This window comes from Dipodomys ordii, unplaced genomic scaffold (genome assembly GCF_000151885.1).
Source record: "Dipodomys ordii isolate 6190 unplaced genomic scaffold, Dord_2.0 Scaffold67, whole genome shotgun sequence".
Lineage (NCBI taxonomy): Eukaryota > Metazoa > Chordata > Mammalia > Rodentia > Heteromyidae > Dipodomys > Dipodomys ordii.
In genome coordinates, this window is record NW_012267283.1 from 9,260,310 (window position 1) to 9,277,865 (window position 17,556).

General features: G+C 37.4%; 1 protein-coding gene across 1 annotated transcript in view; it reads left to right on the forward strand.

Moving 5' to 3' along the window:
* Nucleotides 1–17,556, forward strand: part of Tex10 (testis expressed 10) — a 42,182-nt gene that overhangs the window by 21,068 nt on the left and 3,558 nt on the right. Inside the window, exons 6-13 of the mRNA XM_013023322.1 lie at nucleotides 1,751–1,989; nucleotides 2,607–2,742; nucleotides 4,521–4,696; nucleotides 7,190–7,367; nucleotides 10,545–10,633; nucleotides 12,325–12,458; nucleotides 13,979–14,059; nucleotides 16,310–16,491. Coding sequence (XP_012878776.1) covers nucleotides 1,751–1,989; nucleotides 2,607–2,742; nucleotides 4,521–4,696; nucleotides 7,190–7,367; nucleotides 10,545–10,633; nucleotides 12,325–12,458; nucleotides 13,979–14,059; nucleotides 16,310–16,491 — 1,215 coding nt within the window. The remainder of the gene's footprint in view (nucleotides 1–1,750; nucleotides 1,990–2,606; nucleotides 2,743–4,520; nucleotides 4,697–7,189; nucleotides 7,368–10,544; nucleotides 10,634–12,324; nucleotides 12,459–13,978; nucleotides 14,060–16,309; nucleotides 16,492–17,556) is intronic.

The following is a 17,556-nucleotide window of genomic DNA, read 5'->3' on the forward strand; positions in this document are numbered from 1 at the left end:
GTGGCGCTGTAGCTCAAGTGGTAGAGTGCTCGCCTTGAGCTGAAGAGCTGAGGGACAGCGCTCAGGCCCAGAGTTCAAGCCCCATGACCGACAAAAAAAAAAAAGAATGACATATATATTCTTTGTATCTGTGTGTTGTATATATGTATGTTTCTTTACTATTGTGTCCTTGTTCTAGCCCAATCTAAGGTTATCTTTACTTTAAAACTGTCTAGTGATATTTATGATTATAGTTACCTTTACATTTTTGTTTTCGTTAGTCTGTTTGAAGTGATGTATCCCAATTCCCAGGGCTGGTGAGACTCAAACCCACAATCGGCAAAAGGAGTCACCAGCACTCAAACTGGCTGGAAGCTTTTTATTAGCCATGTGGTGACTGTCTCCAGCTTGCAGAGCTTTGGAGAAAAGTCCTGTTTGCTTTTACTTTTTTTGGGGGGGGGTTGGTTGTGGGGCTTGAATTCTGGGCTTGGTGCTGTCCCTGCGCTTTTCAGCTCAAGGCTAGTTTACTGCTTGAGCCACAGTGCCACTTATGGTTTCCTAGTGGTTTATTGGAGATAAGAGTCTCATAGACTTTCCTGCCCAGGCTGGCTTTGAACTGTGATCCTCAGATCTTAGCCTTCTGAGTAGCTAGGATTGCTTTTCATGGGGGATTTTTATAGGAAGAGGTTTCACATAGGTGATATTTACCAAAGCAAACAAGCAAGGTTACAGAAACAAAACATAGCCCTGTCACAAGAGCATAGGCAAAACAATCTTAGTTGCTCAGCCTGACTGATACTATCAATGCTATTGACACTATTGATACGTGTTTATAGAAAGTCAAAACATATCCTTGTATTATAGAAGTCAAAACATAACCTTGGGTAGGAGTAATCTTATTTTACAGAAATGATTTTTATTATAAGCTCCTGACTAACTCAGCAGTTGATGATAAGCCTCAAGGTTGTCTGTGGCTTTGATTAAAGTTTGTGGAAAACTGCAAAGCTGCCAGCTTGGTAAACTTGAGTGAGAGAGAAAAATGATCTTTTGCTTTTTATCAAGGATGGAAAATGCTTAGGCTACTACTGGCCAGTTCTCTTTACAGAGGGGTTTTCCCTTTAATATTTGGCCCTGTTTTTAATAATTATGTTGTTCTGTTTTCTGATTTCACATGTTACAGAAGTATTTTGAAATTTCAAGCTTTAAAGAAAAGTTTTATATGACTAGAATAAATAAGCTGATTTTAATATGTGAATTAGAAAATTAAGTCATTTCATAACAGTGCTTACTGGACTTGTATCTTTATTTCTTATATGAGGAAATTATGATCTGAAGATTCCTTAAGTCACATGGTTAGAAAGTTAGACAGTCTCTCCTGTGAAGTCTACCCAGATAGAAATATTTGGTTTTAAAAAGCCTTCAAATATGTTGAAATACTTAGCCTTCTAAATTCCTAGGCAGTATTAGGCCATTTGCCTTTTGTGTAAATAGCAGCTTGAATACTGAGTAACTGAACCATCTATATACTTAATTCAAGTTTTCTTAATAACTCCTGCTCACTTACATAGTTTACTTAAGGAATTACAACCTAAGTCTTAGCTGCATAATCTGAACGGTTTTTAAAATCTTTTAATTGTGAAAATACTGTACAGAGGGGTTACAATTACATGGGAGTTTTTAAAATCTTGATCGATTATTTTAGGAACTAAATGAAGCAGGAATGGTAGACATAGCATCTTATAGAAATGTGTGTGTTTCTATTTGTTTTTAGTGTCAAATATTGCACGATTCTCTTCAATAACGTAGATCATCTTTTACTGAATTTAACACTGTCTGATATCATGGTCTCCTTGGCAAATGCGTCAACTTTGCAGAAAGATTCCAATTGGATAGAAATGATAAGGAAATTTGTGACAGAGACCCTTGAAGATGGCTCTAAGCTAAATAGTAAGCAGCTAAACAGATTGCTTGGAGTATCTTGGAGGTTAATGCAGATACAATCAAACAGAGGTAGGTGATGCTGTTTTGCCCTTACTTAAGGAGCTTGCTTTTTAGGGTCTAGCTTTGAAATAGTGGCTTCCATCAGTCTGTATAGTTACGTTAATACATTAAGGCCATAGAAGGTGGCTGGCCAAAATGTTTATAAAATACTGTCTGCTTCAGCACTGAAATTGCTTATGGCTCAGCATTTTCCTTTTTGGGAGTAGAGCTATTCTGAAGTGATTTGGTAAAGATTTCTACTACCTTACACTAGTTGGAATAGGAATTGAGAGCTTTTTCCTCTGGTAATTGTAGAATGAGTTCTGCTTGTCTCTACCTTTTTTTCTTGCTTGAGGTTAAGTTCCATTGTCACTTTCTGTAGTGACTTAGTACTAATCCTTCTCATTTACAAAGCATTCCTGTTTGGTTCCCATCCAGTTCACCTTTCTATAATGCCTTGGTTTTTGTCATCCTTAGGTTTGTTAATCTAAAAGTTTCACTTGTTAGACATGCTTGGATTTTGATAGAAATCTTGAATTTCTGGTTACGCTTTGATTTGCCATAGAACAAAATAAAAATACTTTTAGAGGAATTTGGGGGCTATTGAAGTCAGCTTTTTATATGCAGAGTTTTCTTTCTGTTTGTAGAAGCTACAGAGACTCTGATTAAGGCAGTTTATACATTGTATCAGCAGAGGGGCCTTATTCTTCCAGTTCGGACTTTGTTACTGAAGTTTTTCAGTAAAATCTACCAGAAAGAAGAACTGCGATCTTACAGACTCAGGTAAAGTTTCAATTGTTAGTTTTCCTGTTTTTCGTTTTGAGTTTTATACTTGGTGGTCTTGGTGATTGATCTCAGGGCCTTGTATAAGCTAGGCAAATATTCTTCTAGTGAACTGCATCCTCAGCCTTATGGTCGATTTAAATTAGATGATAGAGTGATCAAATCTTTGGAGAAAGTTTCTCTTTATCTATTTCCTTGACAATAAACTTAAATTAAAGAAATGTCATACGTAATTGTATCAACATATTGTATACTTTAGCATATATTTCTATTTATCCACTTGTAGCTAAAGAATAGAACAACTTTTTCTTTTCCTTTCCACAAAAATTATGAAGATTGTAGCCAGGTGCTGATGGCTTGTTTTGGAATTTTAGCTATTTAGGAGGCTGAGATCTAGAGAGTCAAAGGTTGAAGTCAGCCCAAGAAGAAAACTGTGATTCTCCATCTCCATTTAACCAGCAAGATGATAGAACTTGTAGGTGTACCTTAAATGGTAGAGTACGAGCCAAGAATGCAAGCAGAGTGAGGAGGGCTTAAGGCTCTGAGTTTAAGTTTCATTACCTGTAAAAAAACAAAAAAACCCAAAATCCTAAAGTATGGACTTTGCATCACGAGTCTTTTTTTTTTTGTCGGTCGTGGGGCCTGAACTCTGGGCCTGGGCGCTGTCCCTCAGCTCTTTAGCTCAAGGCGAGTGCTCTACCACTTGAGCCACAGCACCACTTCTGGCTTTTTCTGCTTATGTGGTGCTGAGGAATCGAACCCAGGGCCTCATGCATGCAAGGTAAGCACTCTACCACTAAGCCACCTTCCCAGCCCCTGCATCACAAGTCTTTAGTGATATATTGGGGAATTGGTCTACAGTGAGGGCAGCATAGAACATAGAAAAGTTTATGGTTTAGTTTGGTACTGTCAGATGTAACTTAAGGAATAACTTTTTGGTATGAGTTTGAATTTTTTTGGGATAATCAGAAAGTTTTATTGGTGGAAAACAGAGATTAGGGATACTTGAATATGTGTGGGTAGTTGTTGGAACATTATTTTTACTGTAAGCTAAGTGATTTTTTAAAAGTAATCTCACTGATTCCAATACTACTTCTATGAAATGGAAACTATTAGTGTTATTTTATAGAAGGAAACCAAAGCTTCTTTATTTAATACATGAAATAAGCCGACAAGTATTATTGTAGGGTTTCTCATAGCTGAGACTTAAGTTTAGGTCTGCCTGATAGTGTTTAAAGCACTAAGTTCTTAGGTTAGCAAAAAATGTTTGATGTTACTCAAGACATTGGAGCTGGGCTGGGAAGGTGGCTCAGTGGTAGAGCGCTTGCCTTGCATGTCTGAGGCCCTGGGTTCAATTCCTCAGCACCACATAAGCAAAAACAAAAAGCCGGAAGTGGCGCTGTGGCTCAAGTGGTAGACTGCTAGCCTAAAGCTGAAGAGCTGAGGGACAGTGCCCAGGCCCCACAACTGGACCCCCCCCCAAAAAAAAAAGACATTGGAGCTTAAAGCAAATATCCAAACAAATGAAATAATAATACAAGTTTGAAAACATACTATATGAGAGTAATGTATACCAAACACATCAGTGTCTTACATATATAGTATATATAGTATTGTTAACCTTAATTAGGATAAACAGCTCACAAAGAGTTACATATTAAATATATGTATATATGTATACACTAGTTACATTTATTGGAGTAAAAGTTTCAGTTTAAATTTATTTCCATTGTCATTTTAAATCACATGTTATTCTGATTTTCCTTGGTGTTTTTAAGAAATCGCAGTAGAGTCTTATCCCGTTGGCTGGCTGGTTTACCACTGCAACTCTCTAATCTTGGCTCCCGAAACCCTGAGCTTTCGACTCAGTTGATTGATATCATTCATACTGCTGCAGCCCGAGCAAATAAAGAATTGCTAAAAAGTTTACAAGCTACTGCTCTCCAAATCTATGGTAAGATTTTTTTAGATGCATAAGTAGTTATTGGTCTGTTCAAAAATTATGAAGATATTCTTAAGGGGAATTCTTTTTTATTTACCTTTCCTTTAGTCCAAAATAAGTATGCCATGGCTAAATTGTTCAAACAAAACATCAAACAGTAAACTTACTTTCTGTATTAAAACAGTTATGGAGGGTTAATGGTTGTAGATGTTTTTGCATTTTGAAATGAACTTTGAAACCACGTATTAGTTACACATTCAAAATTAAGAAGGTCCTTAAATTTCTTTGAAGCTTTGATGGAAAGATTTGTTAGTTGTTTAATCATAATATTTTGTATCGATTACTTCATTCATCTCTGGAACTGATAATCCATTTAATATTTTAAGCAAAAATATAAATAAAACCTTATTGGATTATACATGTATATCATATTATTGACATAAAACTTACATACTATAAAATCTATCATTTTACAATCTTAGTTACGTGTTTTTAAATTAATTCCTAAAGTTCTACAACAATAACTATTGTGTAAATTCTTTTTTTTTTTTGGTCCAGTCGTGGGGCCTGAACTCTGGGCCTGGGCACTGTCCCTCAGCTCTTCAGCTCAAGGCTAGCACTCTACCACTTGAGCCACAACGCCACTTCCGGCTTTTTTCTTTTTGCTTATGTGGTGCTGAGGAATCAAACCCAGGGCCTCGAGCATGCAAGGCAAGTGCTCTACCACTGAGCCACCTTCCCAGCCCAATTCTTGAACATTTTCATCACTTCTAAGAGAATCACTATTCTCATTAGTTATTCCTTAGTATATATTTAGTCCTTGTTAATCGCTAATCTGCTTCTGTCGATATAGATTTGCCTATTCTGAGTATCTCTTATAAATGGAATGATCTTAAATGAGGCCTTGGTATCTAGCCTTTTTCCTTTAGCATCTATTTTCAAGGAGTTCTGTGTTGTAGTAGATGTGGACACCTTATTCCTTCTTATTGCTAAGTGTCCTCTGGGATTGATAGGCCACTTGTATTTATCCATTGACCAGTGGACAAGAGGATGGCTTCCTACTTTTGTGGAATACATTTTTTTTGTGCCAATGTGGGACTTGAAGAATTTCGGCTAGGCACTGTCCCTGAGCTTTTGTGCTCAAGGTTAGCACTCTACCCCTTGAGCCACACCTCGACTTCCAGCTTTTTATGGTTAATTGGAGATAAGAGTCTTACCAAGTTTTCTGTCTGGACTGGCTTTGAACCACAGGTCTTAGCTTCCTGAGGAGCTATGATATTCAAAAAAAAAAATTTTTTTTTGCCAGTCCTGGGGCTTGAACTCAGGGCCTGGGCACTGGCCCTGAGCTTCTTTTTTGCTCAAGGCTAGCACTTACCACTTGAGTCACAGTGCCACTTCCGGCTTTTTTTGTTTATATGGTACTGAGGAATTGAACCCAGGGCTTCATGCATGTTAGGCAAGCACTCTTCCACTAAGCCACATTCCCAGCCTTGAGGAGCTATGATGACAGGCATGAGCCACTGGCACGTAGCTGTATTTTTAAATCTTTTTTCTTTTTAATTTTTATTGTGAAAATACCATACAGAGAGGTTGCAATTACATGAGCAAGGTAATGGGTACATTTGTTATCAAGCACTGTTGTCTCCTACTTTGTCTCCCCTTCCCATCTCATCTCCACCCCCCCCTTGCCAAAATTGTAGTTTGTTTTTCAGTATAATGTACATCTCAATTGTTGCAATGGGTTCACCTGTATCCCTATTTAAACAATTTGTTTTTTCCCTTCCCCTCCCCAAACTATACCAACGTTAAATATAGTGAAAACAGGGGTTATACTCTCTCTCTCTCTCTCTCTCTCTCTCTCTCTCTCTCTATATATATATATATATATAATTTTTTTTTTTGTCTGTTGTGGGGCTTGAACTCTGGGCTTAGGCGCCGTCCCTGTGCTGTTCAGCTCAAGATGAGCACTCTGCGGCTTGAGCCACAGTGCCACTTCCGGTTTTCTAGTGGTTTATTGGAGATAAGAGTCTCATGGACTTTCCTGCCCGGGCTGGCTTTGAACCATGATTGTCAGATCTCAGCCTCCAGAGTAGCTAGGATTACAAGCATGAGCCACCAGCACCTGGCTTATACTCTATATTTTTAAATCTTTAAAAATACTGTGTGCATGCATACATAAGCACGCATGCATGTGCACATAGCTGTGTCTATTGAGATAAATACCCAGAATGAGTAAGCAAGTGGTTTATGTCACAGTAAGTTAATTCTGTAATTGTGATTGCTTGTTTTTCAGTTACTCTTTGTGCCCAATCCTTTTTCATCCTTATCATAGTTCTCATTTCCCTTAAGGACCTTAGATATTGTGAAATTATTGCAGTGTTAAATTATTAAGTATAACATTCAGTATTTCTCTTGAGCAAATAGCATAGCAAGTCATACATGTATACTTTAAACACTTGTGTATGTGATTGCAGTTGAATTTCATGTGTTTACTCTCCCCACTAGATCCCCAAGAAGGCACCATGGTGGTACTCCCTACAGAGTCTCAGCAACGTTTGGTGCAGCTCGTGTATTTTCTACCCAGTCTACATGCTGATTTGCTTTCTCAGTTAAGCCGTTGCTGTATTATGGGAAGACTCAGTGCAAGTTTGGCTGTCACGCTTATTGGGATACTACATATGAGGTATACTGCTCAATTGAGCTGTATTTTAAGTGTACCTGAGATCTTTTCTCCTTCTTACTGGAAGTTGAAATATAAAAGTTGGCTTTTAAAATGTGAGGCATTGTTACTGTCTTCATTTACTACTTTTTCTTTCTTTTTTTTTGCCAGTTATGGGGCCTGAACTCAGGGCCTGGGTGCTCAAGGCTAGCACTCTACCACTTTCAGCCACAGTGCCTTCTGGTTTTCTGATGGTTAATTGGGGATAAGAGTCTCAAGGACTTTCCGGTCCTGGCTGGCTTTGAACTTTGATTCTCAGATTTTAGCCTCTTGAGTACAGGTCTAAGTCACCTGAAACTGGCTTTCATTTACTTCTAATGCACTAATCAGAATCAGTTAAAATCTTTACTAGCTGGAGAAAGTTTGGTGTATAGTAAGACTTTTCTAGCTTAATAAACTAATTTACTATTTATATATTTACTAGAATGTAATAAAGATTGGAATTGAATCATAAAAAGCTTATAGGTGACTGTACTCTGTTTAAAATCCCAAATGTTATAAAATCTTTTTTATGTATGTTTAACAGATTTTACCATTGGCCATTGTGAATAATGCTCTTGCCAATTTTGGTGTATAAATACCTTTTTTGAAATGCTACTTTCAAAATATCTGGCTATATATCCAGATGTGCCATTGCTAGATTGTATGGAAATAATTTTTTTTGCTTTGTTTTGTTTTTTGTTCTGGTCTTAGGGCTTAAACTCAGGCCCTGGGTGCTCTCCCTGAGCATTTTTGCTCAAGGGTAGTTCTCTACCACTTTGAGCCTTAGGTATACTTTGAATTTTAGGTGGTTAATTGGAGATGAGTCTCCTGTCCAGGCTGGCTGTGAACCACGATTCTCAGATATTAGTTTCCTTGTATTATAGGCATGAGCCACTAGTGCCTAGCTACACCAGCATTTTTCTGGTTAATTGGGGATGATGTTTTCTGCCCAGGCTGGCTCTGTAATGAGATCCTCTGATTTGGATTACCTAGTAAGATTACAGGTGTGAGCCACTGTCACCTGGTTTGTATTTTGTTTTTGAGATAGGGCCTCCCTAACTTTGCCTAGGCTATCCTCAAATTTGTATCTTCTTTTATTATTATTATTATTATTATTATTTTGGGGGGGGGTCCGGTCATGGGGCCTGAACTCTGGGCCTGGGCACTGTCCCTCAGCTCTTTAGCTCAAGGCTAGCGCTCTACCATTTGAGCCACAGCACCACTTCCGACTTTTTTCTTTTTGCTTATGTGGTGCTGAGGAATCAAACCCAGGGCCTCAATGCATGCGAGGCAAGCGCTCTACCACTGAGCTACCTTCCCAGCCCCTCAAATTTGTATCTTCTTGTCACTGCCAACTAGCTGAGATAACAAGTGTGTCCTATGAAGTTTAGTGCTTAATTCTTTTACTGCTGTTTTGGCAAACATAAAGCGTAAGTGAGGAAAGGAAATTTATAATGTTGAGTAAAATGTTTGAGGAAGAACAAATTGCTTGGACTAAAAAAAAAAAAAAAAGACTTCTGCCAGGTGCCAGTGACTCATGCCTGTTCTAACACTAGCTTCAGGAGGCCGAGATCTGAGGGTCATGGTTCCAACTACCCTCTTCTGCCATCAATCCCCCTACCTCACCCCCTCCCCCCCCAAAACAAACTAAAAAACAACAGCATCAGCCTTGAGCGAAAGAAGCTCAGGGACAGTGCCCAGGCCCTGGGTTCAAGCCTTGGGTTTTAGGCAGGGTGAAATATCTAGCCTCATCTGCTAAAATCAATTTCAGTTTCCTTCTTGTGTGATTAATGGTAATAACCTCTCTCAGAAGTGTACTGGCTTGGACAGTAATATTTAGTTATCATAACTCAAATAGCTGATGTATTACTTGTCATATTTCCGATTCTTCTAAATGAGTTTACTACTTTTAGCCTCTGGGTGGCACAATTGCTTGCTATATTTACTATGTTTAAGAGGATGTTTTCATTTCCTCATTTAAAAATTTAATAAATACAAATACAATTAACGGTGATGAAAAATTAAGTGTAAAAATTTATTAAGGTAAAATTCTAATTTCACTTGACATTTACTTTGCTGTCTGATAAAATTTGTAATTTCATCTTATTGAAGCTAATCATTGTTTGCATTTTTGCTCTATCCATGTTGGCATGTGCTGTCTCTAGGTTTGTGGTAAAGGACTTTTTAAAGGAGTTACTAGTAACTAATCTCATAGCAGATAATTCTTATTTAATGAGAAGCTATTGTTGTTTAGCTATTTCCTTTAGTCCTCTGCCAATGGTAAGTAAGACCTAGTTATAGCTTTACTAAGAATGGGAGCAATAAGTTGTCATACAGTGGCTTTAAAGATGAGGTTTCCCCCACCCCAAATACTTTTGCTTATGTAGGTAGGAAGCTGGAATGGACTAAATTTGAACTAATATGCTGAGAATAAGATTTTCTTAAAAAACTAAATAGTGCTGGGTGCCGGTGACTCCTTTACTCCTAGCTATGCAGGAAACTGAGATCTGAGGATCATTTTTATAATCCATCCAAGGCAGAGAAATCCACAAGATCTCCAAATAAGCAGCAGAAAGGCAGAGAAATCCACAAGATCTCCAAATAAGCAGCAGAAAGCCTGAACCAGAGACATGACTCAAGTGGTAGACTTGCCGGCCATGAACTAAATAAAAAAGCTGAGCAAGTATGTGAGATTCTTGAGTTCAATTGTAAAAAATACCAAAAAGACATTAAACCCCAAAACAAGAATAACAAAATTAAATAGCAAATATGTAGTGATAGAACTTACTAAAAAGAATATCATACTTAGTTCCTTAAAGTCTTAATTTGAAATGGGGTTGTAATTTTCTACCCCAAACATAGATCAAATATGCTTTTTAAATAAAACTTCACATAAATTTATACATTAGAATTGCTAATTTTTATATTACAGTACTTAAGTTTTTATATATGAAGTTAAAGCAATATATACACTACAGTGTTTTGTTTCAAGCTATTGAATCTGACTTGTTTTTGGTAAAGGAAAAAGGTGAGACTCAGGTATAACTCAGTAGTCGAACACATAGAAGTCCTGGCTTCGATCTAGATCAAATCTCCCCACCCCTACAAAACAGAAGATAAACAAACTTCTGATAATAGTTCTTCCATTGTTTACTGTAGATCGTCATTTTCTGGATGGAAGCATTCACTTAAAGACTGGTTGTTAAGTGATATGGACTATCTCAGCTTCTTATTTTCTACACTTGCAGGTAACCTCATTTACTTGTTAGGTTCAAAGAAAAGAACCTAGTATGATCAAGATCTGTCTTAGAATTATTTTTATTATGTAATATTTGTGCCCTGAATTTTGTTAGGTTACTGAGGCAGTGTGATACATGATTTCTCTTTAAATTTCTCATTAAAAAGTGTCAGAGACTTGAGAATTATTATGATTATATTTTAATTTTCTCTCTTTTCCATTATCATTGTTTATTGTTAATTGTATTTATTTAGCCCCTTTTGTAATAGCAGAGAAAATTTCATTGCTGTGATTTTAAAAAGTTGATCAACAAAACACGCATTTTAAACACCTTAAAATGTTCAACTTGATATATTAATAACATTGGATTTGATTTGCTCTGCATTCCAGATGTTCTTAAAGTTGGAAAATTAGATGTTATTAGTTAAATTAGATATATTGCTAGTTAGATAAGTAGTATGACTATTGTCTTAAATGGTTGTATTATTTCAACATTTTCATTTTATATTTGGATAATGATGATGAGAGTTTTGAAATTAGAGTTAGTATATATGATGTCAGAATTAAAAACAAGCTTTATATGACATTGACTCTAGAAAGATAAATATTTAAAAAATAAATGTAAATTTCTTTTTGTTGATATTGTTGGATGAACATGCTGCATTTAGGAGGGATTTATGTTGTAATAATAATTAACCTGACAGGGCTGGGAAGGTGGCTCAGTGGTAGAGCACTTGCCTTGCATGCTCAAGGCCCTGGGTTCGATTCCTCAGCACCACTTAAGTAAAAAGCCCGAAGTGGCACTGTGGCTCAAGTGGTAGAGTGCTAGCCTTGAGCTGAAGAGCTGAGGGACAGTGCCCAGGCCCAGAGTTCAGGCCCCACGACCGTAAAAAAAAAAAATTAACCTGACAAAAAGTTTTCAGTGGCTTAAGAAAGCCCATTAGTGGTCAATACTGTTATTATGTGGCTGTTGAACTAGATAATGTCTCTTTAGGCTGATTTATGTAAGTGTAGTGATTGGGACATTAAAGCAGACAGCTAGGTCGGGCCATATCAGTAGTATATGATAATTCGGAGAGACTGTAGCTTGTTGTCTGTACATGTGGGCTAACATACAAATGTATGTCCAATGTATATCCGGTGTATGTCCAATTATCATCAATGTATGTCCAATACAAATGTATTGTCCAAGATCAAGGCCCTTGGTTCGGGCCTTTGCAGTCCCCCCCAAAATATAACAGTACTTGAGGAATTACAGGGGAAATTTTAAACATTTATAGGACTGTAACAACATGCAATGTTTGACAATTGGTGAAGGAGTATGTTATTGCTTTTGTTTGTTCATTTGTCTTTTAAACTTAACATTAGTTGGAAAGATTTTTGCTTTCCTCCTTTTGTTTCTTATAGTTAAAATGGTAAAGATTCATACTTTGGAAGGGATTCATTACTTGTTGTTTCTTTCCATTGGGTCAAATCACATCCTTTACATATATATAAGTACTTAACTATAGCCATTGCTAGAATATGATTTCTTAGGATAATCCATGAGATGTAGAAGCTCAGAAAAAAAACCCAACAGGGTAGCTTAAATGAAGAGTTTATGTGAAAGTTCTTGTCATCTCTGTTTTTAAAAATTATAAAGACTGCTATTGGTCTGAGAGTTACATTTTTTTTTCTGGCTTTCTTTGTAACTTGAATTAGGATTTTCAAAAGAGGAGCTGACGTGGCTTCAGAGCCTTAGAGGAGTTCCTCATGTCATCCAGACACAGCTTTCTCCTGTGCTGCTCTACCTCACAGACTTGGATCAATTTTTACACCATTGGGAGATAGCAGAGGTATTCTGTTCATGAACCACCAATACTACTATGTATTAGAAATGCCTTTTATGAACTGTTTCGAGAGTGAGAATAGCGTAGAAAATGATTATTATTTTTGAAAGTGCTTATCCTCGATAGGAGATGCGTACTTTAAAAGAAGAGTGCTTTTTGTTATGAATTAGCAGTTTCAATGATAAGGACAAACTAATTTAGCCATAGATAGATCCCTATATTTAGAAGAGGTGGAAAGAAGAGGTTACGGAAGAAAGAATTTTACTTTGTCATTTAAGAAGTAAGACTTAAGTAAGGGTTGTTATTTTTGAAGGTGACTTTTTTTTCCTGCAGGTCTTTGGGTTTAAACTCAGGGCCTGGGCACTGCCCCTGAGCTTTTTTGTTTAAGGCTGAGACTTACCACTTGAGCCACAGTTCCACTTCAGCTTTTTTTGTGGTTAATTAAGTGGAGATATTAGTCTTGTGAGCTTTACTGCTTGGGCTGGCTTCGATCTGCTGTCCTCAGATCTCAGCCTCTTAGAAATCTGAACCTTTTAAAGCCACAATATAGCTCAGAAAGTTTTGGATTTTGGAGCATTTAAGATTACTGGTGGTCTGCAGGTAAAGTCTATTCAAATAGTCCAAAATCTGAAGGACTGAAATCTGAAAAACTTCTGGTACCAGAAAGTTTCAGTATTCAACCTGTATTAGTATTTTCTGCATCATAAGTATTTTTCTGTAGTACATTTCTTTTCTCTCAAATGGCAAAGTGGCTTGCCAATTTGTTCATATAATTTGGCTTGTATTTATGAGATAGAAATATAGTCTCCAACTTGGAAAGCTACTTGAAGGGTGGTGTGAAAGAGGAGTTGTTTCTTTTGGTTGGTCATGGGGCTTGAACTAAGGGCCTGGGAGCTATCCCTGAATTTTTCTCTTCAAAGCTAGCACTCTACCACTTGAGCCACAGCAACACCTGTGGTTTTCTCTAGTGGTTAATTGGAGATCAGAGTGTCATGGATTTTCCTGCTGGGGCTGGCTTTGAACTGCAGTCCTCAGATCTCAATCTCCTGAGTAGCTAAGATTACAGGCATGAGTCACCCCCTTCACCTGAGAGGAGTTTCTTATTCCCTTTGCTGTACCTGACACTGAATCTAGCTCAGTATTTAATTTTTCACTGTATATTTGGAGAATTTCCCTATGTATGAGGTGGTTGTTTTTTGCCAGTCCTGGGGCTTGAACTCAGGGTCTAGGCATTGTTCCTGAGCGTCATTTGCTCAAGGTTGGCACTCTACCACTTGAGCCACAGTGTGACTTGTGGCTTTTTCTGTTTATGTGGTACTGAGCAATCGAACCCAGGGCTTCATGCATATTCTACCTACCACCAAGCCACATTCCCAGCCCGTTTTTAGATTTTTTCTTGTTGCATCTTCAAAGTAATGTTTTGTTACCTTTTTCCTATTAATATGTAGAATAAGTAGGTTAAAATTTATTGAACTTGTTTCATTCTAAAATGTCATGATTTGGTTATCGGTTTTCTTTTCTGACAGGCAGTTTGTCACAGCTTACTCGTTATCAGTTCTCGACGTCAGAGCTTTGATGTCCTGCAAAATGCCATCAGTAAGCATTTGGTAAATATCTTAATTTATTTTCCTCTTAAAAAGTAAAACAGATTCATTGGTTAAGCTTAAGTTTGTCATAGCCACTGAGGGTAACTGAAATTCTAAGCTTAACAGTAACTCAGCTTTGTATTGCATGATGTGGTGGAGAGAACTGGAAAATGTTTAGTCGTTTTCCTGGTTGTTCCTACGGTGGCTTTGGGAAAAATACCTTCTTTTTCCAAGATGGTGCTTTCTATGTTTGTGCTATTGAAGGATCTTAAAATTACATACTTCAGTTCACATGTGCTTGGTTGTCGATGTATTGAGAATCCAGCAAACAGGTTGGAACTTAGATTGGCTTTAACCTGTGACTGATCTGTGTTTTGACCATTGGGTGTCTCAGGTGCCCAGTGCTATTAAATTCATATTAGGTATGCTTCCACTGTTACTTTTAATTTCTTCCATTGTTTACACTTTGATCTTTGCCTTTTTATAATGTAGTACAAGAGAGAACTTTTAAATTTTATATTACCAGGGATTTACTTGTATAAGTTCATAGGCACAACAAGTTGATGGCATTTCATACCAGAGTAATTTTAGCTACTCAGGAGGCTGAGATCTGGAGGACTGTGGTTCAAAGCCAGCCCTGGCAGAAAAAATTTTGAGACTCTCATATTCAGTTAACCAGCAGAAAGCTGGGCTGGTGACATGTAGAGCACTATCAATGAACAAGCAAGCTGAGAGAACATAAGGCCCCTAAATTCAGTCCCCATGCTGGGGTAGGGTGAGGTGTGTGTGTGTGGGCACATCTAGAACCCTCCCTCCCTTTTTTGTGTGTATTGGCCTGGGCATTGTTCCTGAGCTGTTTTTTGCTGAAGGGCCAGCACTCTACCAACTTGAGCTACTTCTTGCTTTTTGGTTGTTAATTGGAGATAATTGTCTCTCTCTCTCTCTTTTTTTTTTGTTGGTCCTGGGGCCTGAACTCTGGGCCTGGGCGCTGTCCCTCAGCTCTTCAGCTCAAGGCTGGTGTTCTACCACTGAGCCACAGCACCACTTCCAGCTTTTTCTGCTTATGTGGTGCAGAGGAATTGAACCCAGGGCCTTGTATATGCAAGGCAAGTACCCTACCACTGAGCCACCTTCCCAGCCCCTGGGGATAATTTATGTCTCACGGACTTCGTTGCCTGAGCTTGCTTTGAACCAACATTCTCAGATCTCGGCTTCTTGAGATCTAAGGTGTGAGCCACTGGCACCTGGCTAGAACCCTTTTATTCTCTTGAGTTGGAAGAAAGTACTTAGAATATATAGTACTCTTTTTCTCCTTGCTATTCAACTTTTACTTCTTAACTCCTGCATCATGAAAAATGCCCACTTTTTAAAATCTATCCAAAGACTTACATTTAATTACATTGTTTATTCTAGTAAGAGATGAACATGCCAACCAGTCTTGACTACTTGAGAAAGTTTGATGTAGGAAGTGGAGACTTTGGGATTTGCAGTCCTTTAGAATTAATCAGTAGTTTCCAGGAGATTCAGATTGTTTATGTACACTTATAAGTTAGACTTGACCTTAATGACAGCACACACAGTTCAGTCTAGATGAATGAACATACCATAATGGCCATTATCTGGCCTTCCGGTGTTTCTTGGCAGTTAGCAATGTAGTGTTAAATATAGTATCTCCTAGCAACGGGAATAGAGGAAATATTTTCCTTATTTATATCTAAATGACTATTGGAAGGTCAAAGGATGGCTAAATGTAAAATGAATTCTGTGTTTAATGACCAGGATGGAGATGGTATCTGCTATTCGTTTTCTAATCTGAATGAATAGTTTAAAAACTTTGACTGTTGGTATTAGTTTCTTCAGTTGCATGAAGTAATCCTTAAATCATGTTATTCCTGATCAATCATAGAAATTTTAATATCTGGATAGTTTAATTTTGGTAATGAAGGCAGTGGATTGAATTCAAAGTATTTCTTGGACTGGGTCTATGGCTCAGTGGAAGAACACTTACTTAGCATATGTGAGGCTGAGTTCGGTCTCCAGTGTAAAAATTAGAAAATACATTTCTTGAATTGGCATGTTTTGAAGTAATTTATTTTGGGAATTAAATTTTCATAGGAAAATAGGAATTAAAACTGTGGTGGGTGGCATGTGTTATGTATGCTGGTTTTAAGTAGAATGGCTAATATAGTTAAATCCAGTTACCAAGTTTGGAATCTTTGGGGAATAAGTACTTATGAAGAGGTAATTAATCACATTTTTCTCTCTGCTCAGGTTGGGTTGACTGTAGTACCGGACAGCACAGTTGGCTGTGTGTTTGGTGTTCTCTGTAAGCTCCTGGATCATACGTGTGCAGTTAGTGAATCGCTGCTGCCATTTTTGGCTTCTTGTTGCTACAGTCTTCTTTATTTTCTGCTTACTCTAGAGAAAGGGGAAGCAGAACACCTAAAAAAGAGGTAATAGTTTATTGTTCAACCTTATTTTTTCTTTCTGTTCTTTATAATAATAAGTAAATATATAAGAGTAGAACAGAATTGGATTCTGAAGTATTGTGAATTCTCTTTCAGAGTTTGTGTAAACCCTGTTCTAGCCTATTCCTTGTTACTTTATAAATTGTCTTTGTTACAGTGAGAATTTTGTTTTCCCTTAAACAACAAATTTGAAAAGTTAGATGGCATTATATGTCTTGAGAGCTTTCTCAGTTCTTCCCTTAAGAGATAAAATCCTTTATACATAGCTTTGGGTTTCATGAGTGCTAGTAAGAAAATGTTTGTTACCATGTTTATGTTCTTGTTGGCCTTATTTGAGATAAGGTTTTACTATATAGCATAGTACCTCAATACTAGGATTACAAACATACCATTTTACAATGCCTAGACCTATTTGTTCTTTACCTTTTAAATTATGTATTAATAAATTGTATAAAATGCTTTATTATTTAAACATTTTTTTTTGTTGTGTTTTTTGCCAGTCCTGGGGCTTGAACGCAGGGCCTGAGCACTGTCCCTAATGCTTCTTTTTGCTCAAGGCTAGCACTCTACCTCTTGAGCCACAGCGCCACTTCCGGCCTTTTCTGTTTATGTGGTGCTGAGGAATCAAACCCAGGGCCTCATGCATGGGAGGCAAGCACTCTACCACTGAGCAACCTTCCCAGCCCTATAAAATGTTGTAGAAGAGTAATTATAAGCCCAACATTCATGAAACCAATTCCCATGTTACAAATAGACTATCTTAAGTATATACATTCTTCATATATTCTTCAGTTAGTTCTCATTTACCCTGTACTTTACTCACATTTATGATGATAACTTTCTTGCCTTTTAAAAAAAAAATTGGGGGGGGGCGGGCTGGGAAGGTGGCTCAGTGGTAGAGTGCTTGCCTTGCATGCCTGAGGCCCTGATAATAGATGACTATTACTGGTTTATATATATTTATTGTACCATAACTTGTAATCACTAGTATTTTATCGCTACTTACAAAAAATTTAAATGAGCAGCCTCATACCTTTCTTTTTTTTTTTT